General features: G+C 41.3%; 1 protein-coding gene across 1 annotated transcript; it reads right to left on the bottom strand.

Annotated features, from left to right (window-relative positions):
• Positions 1 to 4791: 4791 nt before the first annotated feature.
• Positions 4792 to 10298, bottom strand: UQCRB (ubiquinol-cytochrome c reductase binding protein). Its single transcript, XM_021543240.3, has 4 exons — positions 10208 to 10298; positions 8944 to 9015; positions 7097 to 7263; positions 4792 to 5933 (listed from the first exon to the last, which is right to left on the bottom strand). The coding sequence occupies exons 1-4, from the start codon at positions 10224 to 10226 to the stop codon at positions 5856 to 5858; spliced, it is 336 nt and encodes a 111-aa protein (XP_021398915.1). The 5' UTR covers positions 10227 to 10298; the 3' UTR covers positions 4792 to 5855.
• Positions 10299 to 11343: the final 1045 nt, after the last annotated feature.

Here is an 11343-nt window from a genome sequence, read left to right as displayed (position 1 = left end):
TGGCTTTTGCAGTGCACAGAGCAGAGCTGAGCCAAGCCTCACCTGGCAGCACGGTACCTCTTGCTTTTTAGCAGAGCCACCTCTACACCACCACGACAGTGTGGTGAACTCTAGCAGGCTGCCTGAGTGCTGAGCATTGATGGGGGCCTGCTTGCACATTGATGGAGTTTTCACCCACACTCTTCAGGATGAGAGACTGTGGCTGAGAAACATGGAGAACTTGGAGAAGTTTTAGTTAATTGAAGCAAACCAAACAGATCAAGCTGCTTTTATGACTATTTCATAATAGTATCTTTTAAAACTAATACTCCATTGGGGAACACAACTTGCAGACAGAAAACCCTCTGAAGTGCCTTGAAGAGATCTGAGCTTTGGACTCTGAACTTTGCTGCTTATAAACAATCATTTCAATCTGCTAGGTCGCAGTGGGAGTATGAGGCTTCATAAAAGGGCTTAGGTGTTGGAATACTGAGTGCAGCAGTGCTTAACTCCGTGTCTCACTATGCAGCCGCCCCTTGCAATCCAGAAGATTTAGACACAAAGAACCAGATCCATTTAGGCCAGTGGGGAACCACTTTAGGAAGGGCTAAGGAGAGCACAGCCCAGCTGCGCTGAGTTACCTCCTTCTGATCGGGTTTCAGGCTCCAGATCCTTTCCCAGCACAGGAACCAATGCAGCACATTCTCATAAAGTAGCAACAATAATTCCAGCAGCAACAAGATCCAGTGCTCCTCTTTTGCTGCAGAGATGTGAGCATCCGAAACTGAGACCCACCCTGTAACTGTGGGGGCGTCTTCTTGAAGATGGTCTAATTTTCATGACAGAAACAGATGAGGTTGGGCCACAGGAGATGGAAGCTTAGGCCATGTCTGGGCACCCTGGAGGCGGGGCAAGGGCAGCTTGGATTCCATTCACAATAAGGTTCAGTGCATGATCTTTAAATATTCTTTAGGGAAATCCTGAGCCTCAATGAGTGCCATGAACTTGGCATTCCAAAAGTTAGGATACACAGGTGTCACTCTCTGCAGTGGCCTAAAAAGCACCCTTGCCTTTGTCAAACCACCTCATACCTCTCTCCACATGCGCATACTCAGTGGTTCCATTTCCCAAAATGCATTAAACAACATGTTTGCACATAAATGCATCAACTCCGCCTCATCCTCACTGTGCACCTCCAGAGCAGGCAAAGGGGATTGAGGTCAATTTATATTCTTTATACTTCCTTCAGATCCCTGCACATGATTCCCTAATCCTCAGTCTACCTCAACCCCTCACCTACCCTGCATTTCTCACTCAAGCCCTTGGCCTATCTCCCTGATCCAGTGCCAGGGCTCAGGTACTACAGGAGAAAGCAGGGCAGAAGCTGGTGGGCAGTAAATGCCCAGACAGGTGAGTGCCTCTAGGCAGGTGGAGTCAGGCATTACCCTTATTTTGCAGCACATCATAAACCAGCCTAGAAAAAAACTCTAACCAACTGATTCAAGTTCTCGTGTCTCCTGATAGTTTATCAGATCTTTCATAGCAGAAGAGATAGCCAGAAGGATTAATAGTCCCACTTGCACTGCAGAAAATATGTAAATACTATGTAAAAATATGTAAGCATTCACCGAGAAGGGAACTCTGAATCCACACCTTTTGTGAAGTAAAAAGAATTGAGCTGACAGGCTGCCAGCATAATCTAGCATTAAATCACCCTGAGCAGAAGAAATTGAGGGCTCCTTCTCCAAACATGTCTTAACACGTACCTTGCCAGGAAGGCAGAGGTGTAGATGCTTTCTGGCATCTTGGGACGGCACACTTACCTGTCATTTCATCCCAGTAACACCAGCACAGGTTCTGGGTGAGTCAGGAACTTCTTCACACTGAAGGAAGCTTACAGCTCCACATGGCCAGCAGGGGAGTTTGAGGAAACAAGTTTTGGGATCAGGCCCCATGGCATTTAGATGCTAACACAAACTCTTACAGTGAAGTTCGTGGCCTACAGTTTTTCAAGATGTTAGCCCTTTGGGCTGTAGATCAGCTAAGAGAGGCTATGAGAAGAGAAGTCACCCTGATGTCACCCTGGAGGCGTTGCCTCTGCCTGTTCTGCTGCCCAAGAGCAGCCCTTGCCCTGGCCACAGTTGCAGTCCACAAAAACCGACTGCTAACACTGGAGAAATCCTGAAGGTCATCTTTGACCTTTGCTATCTAGAGAGAAAATGCCTCAAGTCAGAATGCGTTTACCATACTAATGCTAAAATGCTTCCATTAAAATGACAAGCACGATGCTTCATCAAAATTCTTCTGGGATTTGTATCTGCTGTAGCTCTCTTTCAGATGGAATTTGGATGTAAAACAAGCATATGTTTCTTGTTACAGTGCTGAAAAAAATCCATTGTTTTGGGGTTGACCAATTCGAAATTTAAGGAAATCAACCTGACATAGCAAACATGATCTTCACCAATCAAAATGTATTCTTATATTTCATTATGTATTTAATAAAGAGAACTTCAAGTGAAGCACAGGTTTGCTCAAAACTGATGAAGAATAATTTAAGCTAAAATTATCATCAAACTGCAGGACTAGCAATACCAGCTCAGACTCTTAATTTACACACTAATAATTCAGATGTGATGAACTATAAAAATACCTCAGTAATTTATGTAATCCCTACAAAATTTATATCCAAAAATCTACATTAACAAAGGTGAAGATTTCAAAATCAGGAATAAGGAGATACAAGATTTGCTGTTGCATTGTACATGATGATATGACCTTAAATTGCCGGTTCACATTTTAGGCATTCTCATTCAGAAATTCTTTACAATCCTCTTCAGTGCACGACTCATCCTTGCTTTCTGGAAGCACCAGGTACAGGCCACAAATACATCGTCTTCTATGCAAGTTTTTTTGCACTTACCACCAGAGGAATTATGATTGTGAGAATCCCTGTGAAATTTGCTCCTGCTACCACCACCTGTAGTAACCATTGTGTGTATGGATAAATACCAACAGTTGCACCTAATATTTTCAGAACCAATGAACTGAATCCAGACATTTCAGAATCACCCAGATGTGATTACTCTGTACTTCTGCAGATGTAGCTCCAAGCAGAGATATATTAAGCACTTAGCAAAATTTTTATGAAGCTTCTGTGAACCAAGTGTCTTGCTTAGTATTACAGAAGAACCTTGTGATAGCAGAATAAAGGAATCCCAGTTCTCCAAAGCAGAATGCCCTTTCCTTCCTCATCAGATATTTTCTTTTTTCTTTTATTTTCTTCTCTCCTCTAGCTATCTGATCCCCTTTACTATTACTAAGCTTTTCCTTAAAATGAGGCAACTTTTGCAGATAGCAAGATAATGGCTGCACAGGCCAGGATGATCCAGAGGGCAGGATCCCACAGAGAGATGGACAAGTGGGGTAGAATCAATACAGTAAAATTGCAGGTCTGAAACCGCATTTCTGCAAATGCATTCCTTCCCATCCCAGATATTTTAAGCATTCAAAACTGGGAATCATGCTGACCCTCCAACTTGTCACCAGCAGGATTAAAATCCTACATACAAGAAAACTCCCATTTCTTCTGGCTAAAATTAATGCTTGTTAACTCAATGTGCACAGAAGGGAACACCAGAAGGTGAAACATGAAATGTCTCCCAAGCTACTCATTCATTAGCCAGTAGCAGAAGCATCCAAATCTCACACAACATACCCCAAAGTAAGAGTTTAGTCTCTAAAACAAAGCTGATATAGCTCCTGGTTCCCAGGCAGCAGATGCCAGTCTTATACCAGGCCTCCTTCCTCCTTATTCCTCACCACTTTTAGACACTCCCAAACATTTCAAATACACACCCATCTCTACCAAAAAATGGCAAAAAACCATTTTCCTTACTAATAGCTTTCCAAGATACAACTTGGAAGTTGTAGTACAATAGTACATTTTTCCAAAATGCTTCAACAGAAGACTACTTTGGACATTATGGAAATTTAAAGTTAAAAATTATCAATCCAAGTCAGAAGCATCTGAAAACTCATCTAAATGAAACCTCAGTGAACAGGAAACTTGGCTTCCTTTTTCCTCTTTCCCTTGAGCTACCCAGATAACTTGGAAGGACTCTTTTATTAACTTCTACTACTCACTTCTGACTCTTTAAGATGTTACATTTGATAGAAAAGGGGTAATTTAGTTTCAGATGTTTTAGACTAACTGGGGTGTGGCTGCTTTGGACTTTATTCATAGGTCAGCCTATTTTTAAGCGCCTTATGCCAACAAAGCCCTTTTGTCCAAACCAAGTAATTTTTGAGAGGCTTTCTTCTTAATCCAAACCTGTGGTCAAATAAGCAGAGCCTTTCCACAGAATTCTAGCTTTCATAGAAATTTGACCAGCTATGCTTTTAAAGTACCACTTTCACTATGTAATTAAGTCTTCTAATAATTCTAAGAGATAATGAAATAGTTCTAATTTCATTTAATAGAAAACTATACTCTAATAATTCCATAAAGAGAAGTATGAAATTTCAAGCCCCATTTGTCTCTTGGAAGAAAATAATAAAGTTCCCAAAAATACATCAAATTATGTATGGTTCAATTATTAGATTTTACTATAGGAGAAAAATGAAACCTCAAATTCTTAACGTATTCTCCACACAGACTTTAAAGGAGTATTGACAATGTAGGTATTTTTGCAGAATTTTGTTTTGCCACATGAGGCTGTCAAGTTTTGAGGGATCACTGTATCCATCCTACAGATATAAGGGACTTCAGCAAGCAGGTGACGGTTAGTAAGAGTCATGAGCAAAGCTAAAAGCTTCTAACCCAGTATTTTATTTATTTGGTCATACCAATTCAAAACTGCAGATGTGGTTTGCTCCTTTTTCTTTTGGTAAACTGAGTGTTGCATTTGGCAGACAAGCATGCACAATAAAAGGAAAAAAGCAAGTCTTGAGGCCATCATGCAAGATTCTCAACTTTATCCAGAAGATTATACAACAGGATCCGAATTTCATGCCTTATACCAGTATCTGCCTCAACTTCACACTACCATTGAACTGTGGAAGACTAAACTCCAGGTTTTCAGCCAGTAAGGGCCAGTACTTCCTTGATACGAATCACTAAAAACTAGAGCATGCTTTAGGTGATGAAAAAATCCCATGAGAAGTTAACTATGTAAAGTGCTATGTTGTTTAAAACACATCAGAATATTACTTTTTCTCTTTAAAATATTACTTTTTCTCTTCAAAAAGCTGAAGTGAGACAGTCATTACGGTTTACATGAAAATAGTTTTTAAGGCTTAACAATGTATATGGTATAAAAAGTTAGTGAAATATTTCCTATTTTATGATTAAGGAATCATCTATATTTTTCACTTTTACAATACATATCTGCTTGGGTACACAGAATATTACTGTCTCACAATACCACTGTAACATCAAACACTGTTTCAATAATGCTGTCTGCAGTGACAAGTGATGAATGAATACAGCCGCATCTTTAAATACCAAATCCTCTTTAACTTAGACAGCAACTACCACCAACAGCCTTGAGCATTTCTTACCTAATTCTACTACTGCAGAAAACAGCTGCATGATAAAAAAAGCAAGAATTAAAGGCTGGAATGAGACTGCATACCACTAAGCTAGTGTGTAATGTATACGCTCACAGGAAAGATCCGAACATTAGCTTGTTAACATTTAGAAAGAACTCTTCCAAGATTTTTATACTTTGACATGTTTATTTTAGTTGGATGATCAGACTCAATGAACAAGCTGAAACAGTATTCCTCAGCCTCACAATTACTTCCCTATGGACTTCTACAACCAAATGTTTAAAATATCAGAAATAGCTGGATATTTGCATGAAGCAGTTCAACAGTTACTTCTTGTTCCATGCTTCCCTTTCTTGTCTTTCACGGATTACTTCCTTTAGGTATGGTTCGAGATAATGATGATCCTGAAAAAGAAGAGATATATAGAAGAAATATATTTAAACTTACAGCAAGGTCCAGAAACATCTCAAGTCATTCCTACTGACTATTTCTTCCTCATTCCTTCCCAGGTTTGACTAAACAATAACTGACAAAAGGAAAAAAAACAAAAACAAACCAAAACAAAAAATCCAGCCTTATTTACCCTGAAAAGGTAAACTTTGTATCTGCCAAGTCTGTGATGACAAGTGCTCTACTGCAGCAACTACTAATTCCTAACGCCTCAAAAACATTAGCAGGCAAAGCGATGCTTCCAGCTGTGCCTTTAGAAACAGATATCTTTTTGGCAGATACACAAATACAAAAGATCCACTTTAATTAGTTTGAAGTCCAACAACAATACTCCAGATAATCTCTTTTTGAGATTAGCTTCTAAACAGCACTGTTTAGAAGGTTGGTTTGTAAGTGCTAAACATGGTCACGCTATCAGAACAACCTGACCATGTTTAACACTTACAAACCAAACTGCTGCTTGAGGAAATATGTGACCAATTATTCAGTGCAGCAGTTACCTAAGTATGACCTATGAGACCAAAAGAAACAGCCTCTGCTTATTCAGAGATGCATTAATACCTTTATACTCTCCTATAATCAAAAGTTTAATGATAAAATTCCTCTCTGCCAGGTAATCTGGAGAAAGCTGAGTGGACAGTAATGCAAAGTGCAAAGTCTGTCAACCAATTCACTACCAAAAAATAAAATTTACTTACATCTGATAAAGTGCAGCTTGTTTTTTTAAAGTACAAGATTACACTTATTTTAATGCATGTTTTCCCTTCAACTTTTTCTTCCTTAGCACTTTAATGAATAAAAGCTTTGGCCCAATATTTTCTGCAAGATTAAGAAATTAATCAGAAAAGCAGGAGACCTTCTTTAAGAATTCCAAATGTGCTGTGATTCTGAGCTGCAGCTTAAGCATCTGTCATCTTGACAAAAATTTAGTAATTTGTACAGAAAAACAGATTTTTAAACTGCAATCAGAAGTGTTTTCCAGAGGTACTCCACGATATCCTGACTCATTCACTATAAAGAACATGTAAATATGTCTCTCCAGAGAATGAAAATCCCAACCACCAGTCCTAGCAGTGCCACTTAAGACCTGCACCTTGGAAACACTCCATGCACATACCTCTTCATACTTCACCCACTGGTCTTTGGGAAGGATCTGATGTTTCAAGCTTAAGTCCAGCGCTCGCTTTATGCGAAATACTCTTTGATTGTACAGATGTTCTGGAAGTCTCTTCAATGCTTCTTTTACATCATCATCTTCATGCAATGTATCATCTCGCATTAACCCTGTACCAAGAAGAATTTACAGTACCACTGAATAAATGTATGTTCTTCAGTAAGATTTAGGATTGACACTTGCCCGTGTACCATGGGCAAAACACTTCCAGCAGAAAATTATGAAGAAAAGCCAAACCAATCCAGGAGAGCCACTATTTGCTTAGGGAGAACATGCAGTCCTAAACACTGATTTCACAGACTCTATTTACTCCTTTTCTTAAAGAGAAATAAGGAAAATGGGTATTTAATTCAATATGTTTCATGTAGAATATACATACACAGAACAAAAACTTCTCTGGATCTAAAGAGTGAACTTATGTGCATCTAATTTTGTATCTCTGTTTAAGAATGACTGTCCAGGTAAAGGGCTTTTGAGAGCTCTGAATCCATTAGTCAGTCAGCCACAGATGAGACTCCTTCAGTACTGACGAATTTTTCTCTAAACTGCCCTGTTCATAATGATCAGACCTCTGCTGACTATATGAAGCTATGGAGACCTGAAGCTCTGTGTTGGTGTGTGAGTTCCAAATTAGAATCAGGGAGAAATTTAAATTAGGGAGAAACACCCACTCCCACACCTTCTGTGGAACAAAGGATCCTTGAAACTCAACCAACCTTTCTGTAAGGTTCAGTATTAACAAAATAGGACAAAATATTATTCTGTGGCATACCTGCTGACTTGCAGTTAAAGGTTTTCATCTCATGTGACTGATTTGGCAGTAGTGTTCCAATAAAACAAAAACTTATTTTGAGTCATGTATTCTTAAATTCAGTTTTGTAATTTATTTCAAAGGCGCAGGGAGCACTGCTGCTAGTTTAATCACTATATTGAATTTGGTGCTTCTCTAATTTTATACTCGCATTTGCAGAGGAGCAGCAGAAGTAAGAATTTCAGCAGAGGGGCATTATCAAAGAGGAATTAAGCATGCATCTTTGGAGGAAGGATCTAAACTACTTCTTTATAGTTTTCTTGTATTTTTTTTTTCTAACTTCCCCAGGGCAGATATGCTAACTTCCTTCAAGAGATTTGCTTGTATTGTGGTGAGCAATAAATCGCAGCATCAGAATATTCAGATTTTTGTCATATAAGAACTGTTCTACCATCTAAATTGTTGAAACAAACTTGGTGACAACTCTGCATAAACTGAAGACAATACCATTAAGGGACCCTCTTGTCCTTAAGGAAGCCCTGTACTGACACCTATTCCACTGCTGTGCAGGCCAGAGTGATGCCAGCTGAGGTTATGGTGACACAAAGGGCAGAATAACTACAACCTTCTTTGCACTTTGGATGCTTTGCATAAGTACTGCAGATAGGCTGACTACTATCAGTGGGAACCTCTCCAGCTTCAAGGACAGTCTTTGGGTTAGAAGACACTGGCCAGTGAAAGTGACTCAGTGGGGAAACAAATAATTGATTTTTCAGGATTGCTCTGTGAAAGTTTTTTCAACTTCCCCAGCTTAGCCTTAGCTGTTATAAGTTAATTCACTGGAACTTGAGCAAACACAGAAATACTGGAAATAACAGAAATAACTGAAGCTATTGCCAACTTTTATCGCCACAGAAGTAGGAGCTAGTTTTGATCAAAAGGATTTATGCCAACCTGCATGTACATATGCCAGCTATGAACCACAACTAGTTTGAGAACTGTTATATCTGCAGTTTTTACAGCTCAATGAAACACTTACCATATTTGTTGAACCCAGCTGCATTGTAATACCACTTGCAAATCTTGTCTAACAGGCGACCACCTCCTGCAACTGAACATGACGATCATCAGTTGCACAGCAAGGTAAAGTTCAACATTTATATATTATTGTGGCAGTACACAAATATTTGGCCTCCAACACATGCAGTAATGTAACATTGCATCATGTTTGAATTTGACCATTCATGACTCAGCCTCTCCTCTCCTGAGACTGAACAGATAGGACTGCTCATTACATACAAGAGTTTAACCCATTGCACTAAATTGGAATATTGGGCTGCTTTAAGACTTGGAAAAACGCTACCAATTCCTCATCAAAGACAGCAACAAAACTCTTAAGACTCTGTAACACTTACATAAGCCAAACCCATAGTGTCTACATAAAGAAAAACCATCAGGCTTTTCCAACAATTTGTCTAATTTCCCTGGCTTTCATTACGTGACTTCAAGCCCAGCATATTATTATACTTTTAACCTTCTGCTCTCCTCTCCAGATACTGGAATGCCATTCCTTTTTCAAGGAGCTGCCAGAGTCAACCACAAAATCCATACTAGTATCTCAAAAAAAAAAAAAATCAGACAAAAAAACAGACCTCCACACCGCATACAGCACTTTCACCTTCCTTTAAATGTGGTTTGGGACGGCAGAGGTGCCTTTACACATAATCAAATACCTCAACAAGGGGCCTAGAAGGCCACGAACGGCGCAACACAGGCAATGCAGCAAGGGCCAGCTGTTTTTCGTGACTTTTAAGTCATCTTCTTACCACGTCACCCCAGAACACCCCAAAGGAGGTCATTAGAGCACCACCTCCGCAGGTTACTTAGTTACCCCTTCGTCCTTCAGAACAGGCAAGGAATAACCTTAGACCAAGTGCGCGCCGAGCCGGTGTCCGCGCAGGCCAGCAATGCCCGAGGCCCCTCAGGAGCACTAGAGCTCATGTGCTGCACAGCTCCCGAGCCCTGCCTAGCCCAGCGATCGCAGCCAGGCTCCCTCCGCTGCCACGGGAGGGCCGGCCAGGAGACTCGCCCGGCGGCTGTGGAAGCGGCACTCGCCGTCCCCTCAAGGGCACACGGTGCACACCGGCTCCCCCGCGCCCCGTCACGGCCCGCCTCGCTGCCCAGCGCGGGCCGGGGCGAGCCCGGCGCCGCGGGCGGGCGGGGGCCAGGACAGACCGGGCCCCGCCGCCGCTCAGCGCCCGCCGCCGCTCAGCGCCCGCCGCCCCTCAGCGCCGCCGCCTCACCGGGCGCCCTCGCCGCCATCTTGACCTCGGCGCGGCGCGCGGCCTCCTGGGAAGGGCGCGGGGCGGGGCGCCGGCACTGCCGGCCCGGCGCCTGCGCTCTGCCGGGAGGGCGGGCACAACAAAAATACGAAAATTAGCTTTGGAAAGCACGGGAAGCCAAGCGACGGCGGGTCGCGCCGAGAAGCAGAAAGCGATCTCTGCTCAGGAATCGCAGCCGCCAGGTGAGCGGCGCTGCGTTCTGAGGCACACAGCGCTGCATCTGCCCAGCCCTTCCTTCAGGAGGGGACCACTGCCGTTTGAAAGAAACAAAATGCGGACTTGGGGGGAGCCCAAAATACGTAGCAGGCAACGCAGTGGGCAATTTCAGTCAGAAAAGTTTGTGGGTTTTTTTTTTTTTAATCATAAAGCCACAAATTTTTGTCATGATCCTCAAAAAGTTTTTCGATCCCCTCTCCCCTTCCATTTTAGCATTCCATTTAAATGTTTTGGCCCATTGTCTCCATCGTGGTTTGGAGAAGCTATTTCGGCAGAAGCTTGTGCACTCAACATTTCAAATAAACTAGTTTAGCTCTGGCAGCAATCATTCCTACGTTTAAAAATATTAAAGGAATTTAAAGCTCAAAGTTTGAGGCATTCAAAATATAAACACTCTGTAATATAATTCCTGTTACAATGGTTTGCCACATGGTAATACATAGTAATAAGGCTAGTGGAGCAAATCTGCAAAAGTTGACTGCAACATTATGAACCCACATACTTTTCAATTAACATTTTCACTATAAACATTTTTTACAAGATGGTTTGAAGATTACAGTTTCTTATTAGCATTTAATACAGTCAAAAATCCAAGTAAGCATATTGGACTTTGGAGACTTCTATTTAACAGGAGGAAATGGGGGGAAGTGCTTAGTCAGCACATTTCAGTGGCCGTGAAATTTGTTACTCATCTCGACTAAGAACAGTCTATTTGACAGAGTATTTCAAGCAATCTTTCCAGGCCAATGGAACAGAAAACATAAGAAAAAAGACAAAAGAGATCACCTCAGATATATATTGCAGATAATGAATGTGGTTTTTCAATGTGTTTCAAGCACTCTTCAAATTCTTCATTTGGATGAATAAGAATTTAGCCAAAG

This window comes from Lonchura striata, chromosome 1 (genome assembly GCF_046129695.1).
Source record: "Lonchura striata isolate bLonStr1 chromosome 1, bLonStr1.mat, whole genome shotgun sequence".
Lineage (NCBI taxonomy): Eukaryota > Metazoa > Chordata > Aves > Passeriformes > Estrildidae > Lonchura > Lonchura striata.
Note: the sequence above shows the minus strand (reverse complement) of the source record. Positions and strands in the feature narration are given on the sequence as shown.